The sequence below is a fragment of the Phaethon lepturus genome, unplaced genomic scaffold (assembly GCF_000687285.1).
Source record: "Phaethon lepturus isolate BGI_N335 unplaced genomic scaffold, ASM68728v1 scaffold6793, whole genome shotgun sequence".
NCBI lineage: Eukaryota > Metazoa > Chordata > Aves > Phaethontiformes > Phaethontidae > Phaethon > Phaethon lepturus.
Window position 1 is genome coordinate 1 of NW_010528274.1, and position 15,313 is coordinate 15,313.

At 53.7% G+C, this 15,313-nt stretch overlaps 1 protein-coding gene across 1 annotated transcript; it reads right to left on the reverse strand.

Annotated features, from left to right (window-relative positions):
• Positions 1-2,689: 2,689 nt before the first annotated feature.
• Positions 2,690-14,016, reverse strand: LOC104618106 (fibrinogen-like protein A; the record flags this gene model as incomplete). Its single annotated transcript, XM_010283619.1, is given in 6 exon segments — positions 2,690-3,143; positions 3,145-3,301; positions 12,538-12,691; positions 13,203-13,306; positions 13,565-13,642; positions 13,971-14,016. Coding segments are annotated over 6 exon segments (993 nt in total), but the record flags the coding sequence as incomplete, so codon positions are not given.
• Positions 14,017-15,313: the final 1,297 nt, after the last annotated feature.

The window sequence follows — 15,313 nt, forward strand, 5'->3', positions numbered from 1 at the left end:
CGCAGCTCCCGCACCATCACCGGCTGAAACGCCGCAGCTCTGGGGCTCCGGAGCAACCGCCCAGAGCCCCGGGCACGCAGGCAGCTTCACCCAGTGCCGCGGTGCTGGTTGGTACTGGGATGCAGGCGCTGGTTTGGGGTGGGTGTGCCCACTCCTGTCCTGGGGAGGGGGAGACGGTGCAAGTTCCCTTCCCTGTGCAATCGGTGTGTCCCTGCTTTGCTCAGGCCCTGCTCCCTCCCTGGGCCCCATACGCCCCACAGCTCTGCTACCCATGGTGGGAGAAATCAGCTGCAATAAACCCTGGAGCCAGACTTTGCTGTCTCGTGTCTACCTGCTGCTGCAACACTGCACATCATAAGTGTGTGGGGATCACTCTATCCAGTCCCGGGGTGGTGGCCCTGGGGGAAAGAAGGTCTGTTATGCAGGTCCTCTCCTGGGCAAGGAGACACACTTGCCCAAGGGATGCCAGATCTCCCTGGGACATACAGAACTCACCTTCCACAGGACTGGCATGGTGGCTGCTGGTTTCAAGATGATTTGCTCAGGCCAGGTCAGCTGTGGAGCTGATTCTGCTCCCAGGCTGAGCTGGTGCAGAGCATGCAGGGGTTTTGTGCTGATGTTTGTTTTTCTGAAATATTTCAAAGTTCCATAGTGAAAGGCCTGATACCGATTCTCCCTGCTGCTGTCTGTTCCCAGCATCTGCCTATAGCATGAGCTTTTCTCCCTTTGGTACGGTTGTTGTACACAGCTGAGTACTGCTGTTGCATCTAATTCGATCTGTAGTTTGGTTCTCAGGTCTCTGGATGAGATTCATTCCAATGGCTTGTTCCAGCCACTGTGGCTGTAAGGCTACAATTAGCCAACAGGACCAGCAAAACCCAGTATATTGCAAAACCCTCGCTCATAGTTTGCCCCTGTCCATTGGCTGGGTGGTTGCTCTATGCTGGGAAAGGGAAGAAAACACCACAGATTGAAGTGTGGAGAAGGTGGTGGGCTCCCCTGGGGGTGTGAGAGATCCGGGTAAGCCAGTCCCATTGTACGCTGTTGCAGGGGCGAAATGTGGTTGTGGATCTCCTTTGCGACAGATGTAAGTTTGAACTTAGGGCTTGAAAGAAGCCACAGTTCCTCTCCTCTGTCTTTGGAAGAAAAGCCGAGCTCAAGGAAGGCTTGTGGCTGTGAATTCTGAACAACTTGGGGGTCTCAGGCCAAGATCTGTGACTGAGGTCCCAGAGCACCCTGCAGAGCTGTGGCAGTGCCATGTTCTGAAGAGGCTGCACAGGCAGCCTTGGCTGGAGGCATCAGCAGCCCTCATACATGTGGAGATGAATGTGTGAGGGTGCTGCAAAGGCTTCCCGGTTTGAGCTGACTTGAGAGTAGCATTTCTGGACTGAGAGATATATTTGGTGGTTTAAAAAACCATTTGCACTCCAGCCTGGATGTACAACCTAACTAACTGTAGGGGAGAGGCTTGACAGAAAAGGGCTTGAGGTTCCTGGACAATTTGCCCAGGAGTCAGCAACGCACCCTTGCAGTTGAAGGTGAGCTGCATCCCAGGCTGTATTAGCAAGAGTGCAGCCAGCAAGGCATCACTCCCCTCTGCTCAGCACTGGCAGACCACATCACAGGTGCCATGTTCACTATTGAGCTAGCCAGTGCACAGAGATATCACCACACTGGAGCAAGCTCATATGGACCCAAGCTGATCCAGGCCTCTTGAAATTCTGGGATACCTGCGATGTCAGGGTGCCTCAGCTCTTAAACCTGCCCCAGATAGACCAACCATGAAGTGCTGTGTGGCCTTGCAGTGCTGTTGTCCCTTTCTTCCCTGTCCACTCTTCCAGTTATCTCCCAAGGTCTATCAGCCAGCATTCAGAAGGTTAACAAAGCAGGATGATGGTGGCCTGGCCTGCTGTCTCTGATTAGCTCCAGGTCATGGTTGGTAGGGCTGAACTGAGCTGATGCTTCCTTCCTACCCTCAGTGCCTGCTCTTGGCCATGTGGTACTGCATTCCCTTTTTGAAAGATCCTCATCTTGAAACCCAACTCTTTTCTTTAAGTGAAAATTTTGTCTTTAATTCCCTGTTTGAGTCTTATGAAAAATTTTCACTTTGAAAGTGTTTTCTTACTGTACCAGGACCCTCAGGTCTGCTCCTGGCCAGAAACTGGCAGCAGTTGCGAGAAGTTCTGAAACAAATGAAGGACATTTGCACATGTCTGTGCAAGTTCTGAAAGCAATTTTATTCTGCAGGATAAACACAGACTACAGCAGGGATATGGTGCATACATGGCCTGCCTAGGCTCAGAGCAGCTTAGATCAGGTTAGCTAGTGATGACTGATATTTTTCTGTTGAACTCATCTGTACATGCAAAGCAAAAAGAGAATAAGACCTTGCTGGATGAGGAGGGTTTTAGGTTTCTGAGCACAGTTTTCTCCCCAGAAGGAACATGCTTGGAAACTGCAGCATTTATAAAGACTTGTTTTAATAATGATCCCTAAAAACCCACCAGAGGTGAAAGGCCAGAGACAAAGCAGGGAGCTTTGCTGCTTTTCAAGAGAAAACAGCTCTTGATATGCAGGAACAACCCTATCCACCCACAGGCTCCCAGCCAGAAAAATGGGCCCCAGCAGGTCACTGGTCTGGCCAGTGTGTGTGCCCAGTGCCCAGTGCAGCCAGGAGGGGGAAAGAGCACTAATGGAACGGAGCTGGGTTGATGAGGATGGCAGAAGCTTTGCAGTTCCCGTTGCACAGGCTGCCCCATGTTATGCCCCCGTTGACGTTCAGCCGTACAGAATAACACGCTGAGTACCACCACCCGCCCCCAGAGCGGGAGGCACAGTTCCCGCTGTAAGTGTCCTGATCCAGGTCTTTTGTGGAGAACTTCATGTTGTTGTGCACATTCCTGGGATTGTCTGAGTCCATGGCATCCCCTGCCAACCCCGAGTACACTCCCAGCCTCAGCCGGTAGCCCTGGGACTCATCTTCCAGGCTGAAGAGATTGTAGTCTGCAAACTTGGTGTTGTTTGCGGCATCCCAGATGACAAACCTGACCTGGTAGACCTTCTGGTTGGAGATCTGGTGGATGTACTCAGTGCCCAGCCAGTACTCGGTGTGCACGTTCCCAAAGCCGTACTTGTAGGTGCTTTAGCCCGGGGCTCTGCCGGTTCCTCTGGATGACCGTCCAGCCCCCGTCTGCCACATTCATTTCGCAGTACACCACGATGGGGTGCAGTCCTGTGGGCTGGATGACGTAGACGCCGCTGGGGCTGCCAGCAGGGACCTCGCTGCAGTCCTTGGGCCAGCCTGGGGCAGGAGAGAGGGTGATTTAATAAAAGGCTGTGCAACTGGAAAAGACCATTTTTCACCCTGTGGCAGGGTAGAGGGACACCTGGCCAGAGTACCTGGGGGTTAATCAGCTGTCCCAGCCCAGAGAGGTTGTGCTTGGCTGGGGGTGAGAATGGGCTGGCCTCAGCTCTCTGTTCCTCTTCCATGTGGGACACCTAACAGGAGGCAGCCCCAGTGAAAGACCCCAGACCCTGGGTTATGCTGGTATCAGGCCAGGAGACTGATACGGGCACCAGTGGGCTCCTTTGTGTCTCCTGAAAAAGGGGCTGTGTCACTAAAACAGACTCATGCTGGGGAGGACCTCACCCCTGCCTGTGACTTGAGGGAACAGGAGAAAAATGACCCCTTCAAGCACATAAACACCCTTACCAGTCTGCACAGTGCACACACACACACATGCACACGCACAGCTCTGCAGCCTGTGTTGGATACACCTCCTCACATCCGCCATCCTCCATTCTGGATCAGGTACAGGACTAGGGATGGTGTAGGGCCTTTCCCCACCCGGAGCTGTCCATACATCAGCACACAACACTGGATGTCCCCTGTGCTGGCAGGTGTGGTATCCCCATGCCTTCAGCTCACTTGCTGCAGGACCTCTCACTGCAGTTAAGGTCATCCTTCCAGATGGGCAGAGCTCCTCCCAGCTGAGCAAAGGCTGGGGTTGATGCCTCCTCTCCCCAGCCTGCCTGCCTGTAGGGAGGTGTTTTTTAGATCTGAGACATCACAGCACACCCTCTCCCAAGTGTCATTTTACCAAGCCTCCACTGGCCCAGAGCATGGGCTGGGGCTATTCACCAGCCAGAGCTGATCCAGACCAAGGAACTGAAAGGGGTTGGTGAGACCATTGTGATGGCCATGGGATGCTACATACTGTTTTTCTTCAGAGCACTCGCCGAAGTGTTGGAGGGAGATTTCCTGAAGATGTTTAGGGTTTGTATATGTATGGAGTGGCCTGGGGCAGCCAAGACCAGCACGCAAGCAAGGAATAGAAGGCACTGGGCTGCTAGAAAGGGAAAAGATGGAGAAAAGATGAAATGTGACCCTCCCTCCACAGAGGCAGGAAATCCCATGGCTCCAGCACTGCACAGTGTATTACAACCATGTGAGATGCAGGAGTGCACCAAGCATGCTGGGCAGCATCAGACTAGTCCATGCAAGCTGGAGGGCTTGCCAAAAAGCCTCAACTCTTTTGCCAAGGGGTAGACAACCTTGCTGTTTTCCCTTGACCAGCTCCTGAAAAGTAATGCATGAGATCGTTTTGGGTGGAGCAAAGCACCCAACAACCAACTGAGCCGTGTTTCATTCCTGGCCCCTGAAGCAGGGGACTGGCTGGGGTGAGCCAGAAGGCAGGGCTCAAGCTGCTGGTCTTCAAAGGTGAGGCAGGTGAACATGCCCTCAGAGGGCACCGATGCCACTGCTCCCCATCGGTGGGCACAGAGCCTCTCCCTGTTGCTGGGCTGCCCTATCTGTGCTCTTCCCCTTGCTAGCAAGGAGCGCCCCGCTCCCCAGCCCAGTACTCACCCATGGTGTCCACGCGGGAATGCCCTCTGGAGAGAAAAGCTGTGGACTGGCAGGTCTCAGAGGCATTTGTAGTGCCCTCTGCAGTGGGCGGGGTGAGTGGGTCCTACCCCCACTCCCAGCCTCCTTTCCCTGGAGGAGGAAGTCAGGCTGGGTTTCCCTTCTGCCCTTAGAAAACACAAGCCGAGATGAAGGTGCCTGTGGTTCTAGGTGCATAGCATAACCCCCATGCCAGCAAGAGTCCTTGGAATGGACTCTCTTCTGTGAGTGCTTAGCTCCTTGGATGGAATTTCCCCGGGGAACAGCATATTTGGGAGCTTTCAAGAGTGGAGCTCAGTAAATAAACACTTGAATGCCAGTCACCACCCAGTGTGGAGAGCAAACGCTGGTGACGTCCCCGCCTCCCGCCATCACAGCAGGGTGCTGCCAGGTCAGTTGGTTCTTGTTTAATGTGCTTTTGACAAGCCTGGCGCAGCTCTTGGTGGGGAAGTCAGAGCAGCCCCGAGGCTCCCCGGCAGGCTGACTGTTGTGGGGCAGTGCTTGGAGCGGCTGGTGTTTCGTGGGCTGCATGACAGCAGGCAGAGGGTTGTGGCAGAGGTGATCGCCGTCTGGGGGAAGCAGGAGAGGTCTCCGTTCCCCAGTGGGCCGCAGTCCTGCTCTGCAGGGACGCAGCTGAACGGGCCTGCTGAAAGGCCCTGGCTGGGAGGCTGCTGCAGGCCCGTGGTGGTCTCTGGGGCACTGGGTCATGCGGGATGGGTGGCTACAGAGGAAAGCGCGTGTCTGCCCAGGAACAGAGCGAAACCGGGTGGGTGGAGGGCAGCAAGAGGGATCCCGGCATGTACAGAGGGGAAAGCAGAAAGCCTGATCCTGCGTGCGTAGGGAGGGAATGAAGGGGATCTGAGTGTGCATGGAGGGAAAATGGAGGGTGATTGAGGGTGCACAGAGAGACTGGATGGGATCTGACAGCAGAACCCATAGGAACTGAGCACCCACAGAAGGGATGGTGGGATCTGAGCGTCAGCAGAGGGCACTTGTGCAAGAGAGAGATGTGAGTGTGCACAGAGGGGAGAAGTCAGCACTAAGCGGACACTGAAAGGAACAGAGGAGATCTGAGTATGCAAGGAAGGGAACAGAGGAGATCTGGGTGCATACAAAAGGAAATGGAGGACGCGGGAGCGTACAAGGCAGGGACTGGAGGGGATCTGTTTATGCAAGGAGAACAACAGAGGGGTTCCAAGAGAGCACAACGAGGGGAATGGAGAGGATGTGAAAGCAGATGGATAGGAATGGAGAGCATCTGAGAATGCTTGGAAGTGAACCGAATGAGTCCGAGGGGATCTAGAAGCACCCAGAAGGGAACAGTGGGAATTTGAAAGCATGTAGAGGGGGCATGGTTTGGATGTAAAGGATGGCAGGGACTGGGGGGTGCACAAAGGGGAGTGGACGAGATCTGAGCATGCACGGATGGGAACTGCGGGGTTCCAAGGCACAGGTTGGGGAGCAGAGAGGATCTGCAAGCACTCAAAATGGAATGGGGAGAAACTGAGGATCCACAGGGGGGAACAGAGGGAGTCTGAGTATGCAATAGAGAAGAATGGAAGGGACCACAGTGGCATGAGGGGGACTAGAGAGTGCATGGAGAGGAATGCACACAGAATTGAATCAATGGATTTCATGTGCCATCCGATGCTCCCCAGGGTCTTTTAATTGTCCTCTGGTGCAATGCAGAAGCTTCCGTTTTGTCCTCTTGTCCCCTAAGAATCATTCCATTTACCTTTTGGTGCACGCAAAGGAAGGTGCACCTTTGGAGGCCTCCAATGTCCCTCCTGTGCAGCTCAGACTCCTCTGTTTGCCTTCTGGTGCCACCTAGAGCCTCCCGTTTCCTTTGCAGTGCATCCCAGTGTCCTACCTTTGCTTTCATTTACAAACCAGAGCCTTCCGTATGACCTCAGGTGCTCCCCAAGCCCTCCACTGCCTTCTCATGCACCCTGCTTCCCTTTGAAAATCCTGTCACCCCAGAGGCCCCCAGAAGGGACCTCTTTGTGCAGGATGCTCAGTAGAAAGTCAGGATAAGACTCAGGTCTGGAGAGAGTGACAGTACATTGCTTGTTGGGGCCACAGACCCGGCATGTGTGCAGAGATAGGGCAGGTCCGAGGTCAAGCCTGGAGGCCAAGTCAGCGGGTTCCATCAGGGGCAGAACTGGAGGAATGAGACTGGGCGCAGACATAGCGTGTAGCCAGTGGTAAAGGTGCAGTTTAAAAGCATCTCTCCGTGGGAAGGAGGAGCAGGGTCTCACTTCTAGCTTTTTTCACAACAGCCCTTTTCAGTGAAGGAGCTGACTTTGGATGTAGCCAGCTAAACTCCTTAACGAACTACACTCTGAGAAGGGGCAAAAGACTCAAGGGCACTGGCATTGGCCCACCCTCACAAGCAGTAACATGGGAATCTCTGGAAGAAACCATGCAGAGCCCTGTGGTAGGGGGACCCATCCCTGATGGCTCCTGGGGCCAGCTCCTGCCTCAGGATCTGGGTCTTCCCTTCCCACAGGGAAGCACAAGGATCCCAAGTGCCAAAGACAGGTTTGTGCTTCCATAACTAGGGCCAAAGGACAGAGTCTATGGGTGCCCAAGTGCCACAGTTACTCTAAGGTCTCTTGGGTAATGACATCTTCATGTGTTCTTCTCCCATCTGTAACAGTGACAGTGTTTAGAGCGGGTTGGTTAAGGGTCTGGGTGCTCTCTGCTAATTCAGAGGCCACAAACCTATGGGAGGCCCTTGATTCAGCTAGAGGATTATTTTGGAGGGTGTGCCCATCATGATTCAGTCTACCGTGTCCATGTCTCTCTTGCACTGGGGAACCCAGAACCGGCCTCATCAGTGCTGAATAAAGGGAAGGATCACCTCCTTTGACCTGCTGGCAAGACTCCTCCTAATGCAGCCCAGGATGCTGTTGGCATTCTTTACTATGACTGTACATTGCTGGCTGATGGTCAGTTTCTTGCTAGCCAGGATTTCCGTGTCCTTTTTCACAGAGCTACCTTGCAGCTGGGTGGCCCCAGGATTGACTCCTGGAGCACACCACTGGTGACCAATGTCCAGCTGGACTTTGTGCCACTGATCAGCACTCTCTGGGCCTGTACATTCAGCTGGTTTTCAGTCCAGCTCCCTGTTCACTTACCTAAACCCGCATTTTGCCTGTTTGTCTGTTAGGATGTTTTGGGAGACATCATCAAAAGCTTACTAAAATCGAGGTAAACAGTATCCACTGCTCTCCCCTCATCCATCATGCCAGTCATTGTAGAAGGCTATCAGGTTACTTAAATATTATTTCTCCTTTGTGAATCCATGCTGACTACTCTAATGGCCTTCTTGTATTTCATGTGCCTGGAAATGGTTTCCAGGACTACCTGCTTCATCACCTTCCCAGGGATCAAGGTGAGGCAGACCAGCCTGTGGTTCGCTGGGTCCTCCTTCTTGCTTTTGAAGATAGGAGTGACATTTACTTTCCTCCAGTCTTTAGGCACTTCTCCTAGTTGCCAGGATCAATCAAAGATCATTGAGAGTGGCCTTGTAATGACATTGGCCAGCTCCCTCAGCACTTGCGGGTGCATCCCATCAGGGCCCATGGACTTCTGTATGTCCAATTTGCTTCAGTATTCTCTAACCTGATCCTCTTCCACCAAGAATACATCTTACTTGCGTCAGGCTCTCCCCGTGATCTCTTGGGCCTGGGATTGCTCAAGGCTGGTCTTCCCAGTAAAGACAGAAGAAGTCATTAAGTAGCCTGGCCTTTTCCATGTCCTGTCTCACCAGGGCCCCTGAATGGGGATTCATCAGCAGACCCACATTTTCCCTGGTACTCCTTTTGTTTATGTACTTGTAGAAATCTTTCTTGCTGCCCTTCACACCCCTTGCCAGATTCAACTCCAGGCCAGCCTTGGCTTTCCCAACCCCATCCCTGAATGGTTGGACAGCATCTCTTTATTCCATCAGCCATTGTATCCTGCTTCCATCTCTTGAACTCTTCCTTGATATGTCTGAATTTACTCAGGAACTCCTGGCTCATCCACACAAGCCTTCTGCTACTTTTTCTTTATTTCCTGTTTGTTTGCAGGAAATATATAAGAAAAACATAATGTAAGCATATATAATAAAAACTTGTACCCTGTCTCCATCTACTTACTTGCTTTTGGGGTGAGGAATGTGGGCTGGTGGCCTCCACTTCCATGGGTTCCTTTGCTTGGAGGGGCAAGGCAGGTGGTGCAGAGCAGGGCACATCACCTCTGAGGATGCTGGTACACTCTCTAATGTGTACACTCAGCCTCCTCTCCAAAGCGATAGGAGGCTTGAGAGCTGCCTCAATATCTGGCCGTCTCATCACTGAGATCCTGTCCTAGTTTCAGCTGGGATAGAGTTAATTTTCTTCATAGAAGCTAGTGTGAGGCCATGTTTTGGATTTGGGATGAAAAAATGTTGATAACATACTGATGTTTTCAGTTGTTGCTAGCAGTCACAGACTGTCCAGCTTTTCATGCTGGCCTGACTGCGAGAAGCTGGGAGGGGACACAGCCAGGACAGCTGACCCAAACTGAACAAAGGGGATATTCCATACCATATGATGTCATGCTCAGTATATAAAGCTGAGGTAAGAAGAAGGAAGGGGTGGGGGGACGCTCAGAGTGATGGCATTTGTCTTCCCAAGTAACCATCACATGTGATGGAGCCCCGCTTCCCTGGAGATGGCTGAACACCCGCCCGCCCACGGGGAGTGGTGAATGGATTCCTTGTTTTGCTTTGCTTGTGTGTGTGGCTTTTGCTTTCCCTATTAAACTGTCTTTATCTCAACCCACGAGTTTTCTCACTTTTACTCTTCTGACTCTCCCCTATCCCACCATGGGGGGAGTGAGCGAGCGGGGGGAGGGAGTGAGCGAGCGGCTGCGTGGGGCTCAGTTGCGCGCGGCGGTTAAATCACGACAGACCCTCAGTCAGCCACAAGCTGCGGTGGGCCATAAGGGCTCATTCCCCTGGGACAGTCCCTTTGGGCAGTCTCAGGAACAGGATTTTGTACTTGGCAGCTGATGGCTTCTGTGCTAGAGCTCCAGGAAGGCTGTCTGAGCTGCTGCTGTACAGCTGAGCTCCCTGCAAATGGCTCCAGAGCACTCGATAAGGAGTCAGGGTCCTGGACGACAGGGTCACTACAGTCCATGCAGCAAATTACTGTGTAGCAGCCACTCCACTGTGGGACTGCAGCTCTCTTTCTGCCCTCGGCTGCTGCATGTTGTGCTGAGGCCCTCCGGTGCTTGCCATGGCCTGGGGCAGAGACAAGAGAAGAGCCCAAGAGATCTGAGAGGAAGAGAGCGCTCACACCCGGTGGCTGCATCTTTCTCTCACCCTCCTTTCCCAGTTCTGTATGCTCCTGTCATCAGCATTCAGAGTGGGAAAAGCTTCATCCCCTTCCCATGGCTTCATGCAGCCATCTGCCTGAGGGAAACCTGTGACTGAAAGGAGTGTGATTCCCACCCCTGCACCCCCCCGTCCACTTAGCAGCAGCAGAAATAGGCAGGAATCACAAAACCAGAGTGTATTCCTGGGAAATGGTACTACTACCTGGATGAGAAATGAGAGCCGCAGCCTCCAGGATGAGCACACAGTTGCTCTCTTGTGTCACCAGGCGACTGCAAGAGGAGAAGGTCCTTGCTTGGCTCAGGACCGGCCTCTGCGGGATGGGGCAGCACAGGCTGGGGCTTCAGCCCAGAGGTTGCAGCTCAGGCTCCTCAGCCATAACCCGCACTGGTAACATTGCAAATTTAAATACAGCTGGAATGTCAGCCCAGGTGATGGAAGCATTTTACCAACTGCTTGGGAGTGAATGCACCAACGGGATATGGGCATGCTCTGCATGTACTCTGTTTGCAGCCTGTTTTTTCATACTTTTCTGGTAGTTGTTTTTTCTAACATAAGTCTAGGTACCTTTAAAGGCACCATAGAGCACTGGAGATGCTGTGATTACAGTCTTAAGGGGTTTTTTTCTCTCTTCTTCAAGGAATCCTATAGCATTCTTCCTCTACTGTTTGGCCATTTTGTTACAGACATAACGTCTAAAAAATCTGTACCAGCAATTTATCCAAATTACGATATTAAAGTCAACTGGGTTATACAGTGGTATAAAAGTAAATATGTGATAGAATGCATTTAGGCAAACAGTCAGAGGAGAAAGTAACTTAGCTTTTGTAGTAGCCATGACATATATAAAGGTGTTATTATAATATGAGTATCTTTGATACATCAGTATCAAGAGACAGCTTTCCTACAGGTAGCAGCCTGAACCTCCCTTAGTGCTAGCTGTTGAAATGCAGGGTCAGGAGTGTCAGAACTATGCCCAGTACCCAGTTTTTCTGTATGTAAGCCCATAGATTTCTGTATGCAAACCCAAGACCTCCAGATCTCTACCTCCATCATAATCCAGATTTTCAGAACTCTGTGGTTCTGTTTTTAGACTGTTCCCATTTGCACATGCCACCCCAAATGCAAGAAAATCAATTGCAGAAATTTTTGTCCTCAGGGATGGATCCACATGTCAAGCTCCCTTAGGGTGAATCCAGGCATCTGGGATCTCCTGGGGAATCTTGTTGTCCAGGTCTGCGGGATGTCCAGGGGTCACTGAGGTCTAGGAGGCTCCAGCATTGCCAGGTGGCCCTAGGAGACAGAAAGAGGAATGGAGAAGGAGGAAGAGGCAGGACAAGACCCTATATCCCCATTTAGGGGGTGGGAGGGGATCAGGGGGCATCTGGGGAGCCCGAGGGGCAAGCTGGGGAGTCCTGGGAGTAACTGATGGGTCTAAGGGTGAAAGTATGGGATGCTGGGGGCAACTGGATCAACTAACTGTAACTGGAGCCCTCAAAGGGACAATGGGGGTTCTGGGGACAATGGGGGAAAGTGGTAGGGTCTCAGGGGCAATTAGGGAATCGGAAGGAAGCAAGGCAGCCTGGAGTGGTCCTTGGTGTAAGGGAGGGGTCCCAGAATGGGCCAGAGGACAATGGGACTCCTGGGGGGAAATAGAGGGCTCTGTGAGTTTAGGAGTCCCGGTAGTCTTCAGTCCCCCTTGGACATCTGGGTCCCCCTGCGTTTGTAGGGAATCCCAAGGGACCAAGGATCCAGGGGTGCTTGGGAGTCCCATGCCAGTCTGTGGAGAGCTGCGGAAGCATGGGGGTTTTTAGGATAAGGTTTACCAGGTCAGGAGGACTCACACCAGCAGCAGCACGAGGGCCATGGAGCCAAGTGCCAGCCCCAGAGCTGCCATGTGGTGCAGGGGGGTCCTGCTGTAGGGCCAGTGCAGCACAGCTCTGAACCGAGCCTGGAGCTTCTGCTCTTCCTCCATGCTTCCACCTGATACTGTGGGGACCCAGGCATCTCGGGTCATGGGGCACTGCCCCCAGGGACCCAGGTGTCTGCAGGTCCCTGCTCTACCCCATGTGTCCTGCTGCCCCCAGAGGAGCCAGGCATCAGGCAACATCTGCTCCATTCCACCTGCCCACCATGAACCCAGACATCCTGGCACCCTGCTCACACCCCCATGCACCCCACCTCCCCACCCCATGGACCTAGGTGTCTGGGGTCCTGCTCCACCCCACACGGCTCATTGCCCCAAGGGCACTCAGGTGTCTGGGCGCACCGTTGAGGTAGAAGTACTTGCGGACCAAGGGCTCAGAAAGGACCCCTAGGCAACAGGCGATGGTTCCCGGAGTGGGGTCCTGGAAGGTCATACTGAGAGGTCTCTCTGCACTCCCCTGCAGCTCCTCAAACAGCGCCAGATCCTGTGTGCGCAGCTGGGGCATGGAGAAACATATCAGCACAGCCTGGTCCACCAGGTACGTGAAACAGCATACATGTGTATGCAAAGACACCCATGTCCTGGACATGCTTGTCATGTCCCCTTCATGCTTCTTGTACCTTTGCTCATGCATGTGCATACACCTCATGTCCCACATGTACTTCTCATGCCCTGCGTGTGTGCACATGAGCATGCACAAGCAGAGCATATGCAAAAGTCACTTCCTTCACACACATACGCACACAAGTGCACATGAATCTGCAAACACACGAGTGACCTGCCTTCTGCTTGCATGTGCCCTTCACATGGGTGAGCACTTGCTTGCATCCTGTGCATGCTTATACACATGCTACTTACAGCACACATATCTACTGTGTAAGCAATACCTGTATCTGTTGATAGTCCCCATGCCAGGCACACAACTGTGTGCATGCAGGCCTTGCTACCCATGCCTGGTCCTCTCAGGAATGTCTATGTACACCCTTGCACATGCAAGTGCAACTCACATCCTTGGCAAACATCCAGGTAATGGGCAGGTCAGGGGGGGTGGCAAAGGGCACGTCGCAGCGCAGTGTGATGGCTTCATCCGCACGGGCCCACATGTCCTGCACTGGGATCATTGACAGGCATTTGAGTTCACATCTGCTCAAACAGAAATGGTTGTGCTCCTGTGCGACTGCACATGCTCACATGCTTGCAGTGGGGATGGGTAGGCATGCAACTTGGCACACTCTTGTGCACTCATGGTGGGCCCAGCAGGCACGCCCACATGTGAGAAATGAGGGTTGCCCCCAGAGCCCTGGAAGCACCCAGCTCCAGGGTGGGGTATAGTTCAGCCTGGATGCCTGGGTCTACCATGGCCCCATACCTGGGCAGTCCAGGGGAAACTGGCAGTCCACGAGGCGGCAGGTAGCACACTGGAAGACGCGGGCAGCTGGCTGGTACCCTGGGAGGGAGAGACTTGGTGGTTCCAGGATGGGAGATGTACTAGGGGACAGGGAGTGGTAAGACAGAGCGATGAGCACTTACCACAGGGGGGGACGCAGGCTGGAGCTGGTGGGGAGGAAGCAGCATTAGACTGGGGATCATTTGGGATCCACAACCCTATGATGAGTTGCCAGGCCTTAGGCCTTTTCCAGCCCACATGGGGTCCCTTGGAGTTTCTCCAGGATGGGGGTGCCAGGGGTGGGGGTTCCTGGGGTATAGATGCCCAGGGTGGGGGTCTCTGTGACAGTCCCTTGAGTTCTGGGTGGGTGCCCCCACTGGCTCCATACCTTCCTCCAGCTGGCTCAGCTTCACCCAGATTATGTTGATGGCTTCCTGCAGAGACACCTCAAAGGGCTCTGGGGTGTCCCAGATGTCCAAGTGAGACAATGTGCCCTCTGTCCGAGCCCCATAAACCCTCCCTGGACCCCACAGATTGCCTGTACAGCTCACCTCAACCCCATACATCCATCATGGAGTCCCATACATGCCCAAATACCCCCTCAAAACCCCCCAGGAAGCTGTATAACTTGAAGCCTATATACCCTCAGGATTCCCCAAATATCCCCTTAAACCCCCCAGACCTCCATATACCTTATATTTCACCACACTCCCCTATTCAAGGCCTTCATGTCCCATTCCCCTTGCCCCATGTCCTGGCCCTACCCCCTCACATGTCCCATGTCCCCTGCTCACTCAAGTCCCTCTGCTTCTCCAGAAAATGAAGGGCATCCATGATGATCTCCCGAAGTGCCTCACGCTGCCCTGACCCTGGGACCAGTACAGCGACACTGGGACCAGTACAAGGTTTGGGTTGGAGGTTCAGGGATGGGAGGGTCCAGTAAGGGCTGAGGGTTTTCAGGGGTTCCTGGAGTCCTGGTCAGGATTTAGGGATACTGGGAAGGGTCATGTATCCCTGGGGATTCCTGAGGTCCTAGGTAGGGCCAGGGGGTCCCAGGGAGTCCCCAGTGTGTCCCTGGTTAGGGTTGGGTGATTCTCAGGGTCCCAGGCAGGTCTGGGGTTCCCAGAGGTTCCTGGGGTCCAGGTCAGGACTGGAGAGACCTTGGCATGATTGGAGTCCCTAGCATGCTTGTCTGGGGTGAGTCCCTGGGGTCTCTGTTTAGGAAAGGGGTCCCCAACTGCCCAGGATCCTGGCCAGTGTCAGTATTGAAAGTGGGAAACTCCAGAGGGCTCTGGGGTCCTGTTCAGGGTGGGGATCCCCCTTGGGATGGAGGTCCCTGGTGGGATGGAGGTGCTAGTCAGTATGGGAGGCCTTGGGCATGGTCCCTGTTGTGTTGGGTGTCCCTGGCATCCCATGACGCACCCACAGTGACAGAGGCAAGTGGCACAGCAGCCTGGACAAGGGCGTCAAGGCAGTGTTGATGCCGGGGGTCCAGAACGGGTGCCCCAGTAATGTCATGGCAGAGCTGTGCCCACTGAATGGGGTTCCCAAAGCAGAGCAGGCAGGGGTGCACCTCAGGGAGCCAGGATGCCAGGGCCACCCACGACCACAAACCAGGTACCCCTGCCTGGATGCCTGGGTTTCCAGGGAGCCGGCGGACCAGCACCAGCATCAAGGGCACCCAGCACCACCCCATGGCCCCAGAGCATAGCACCCAGATGCCTGGGTCCT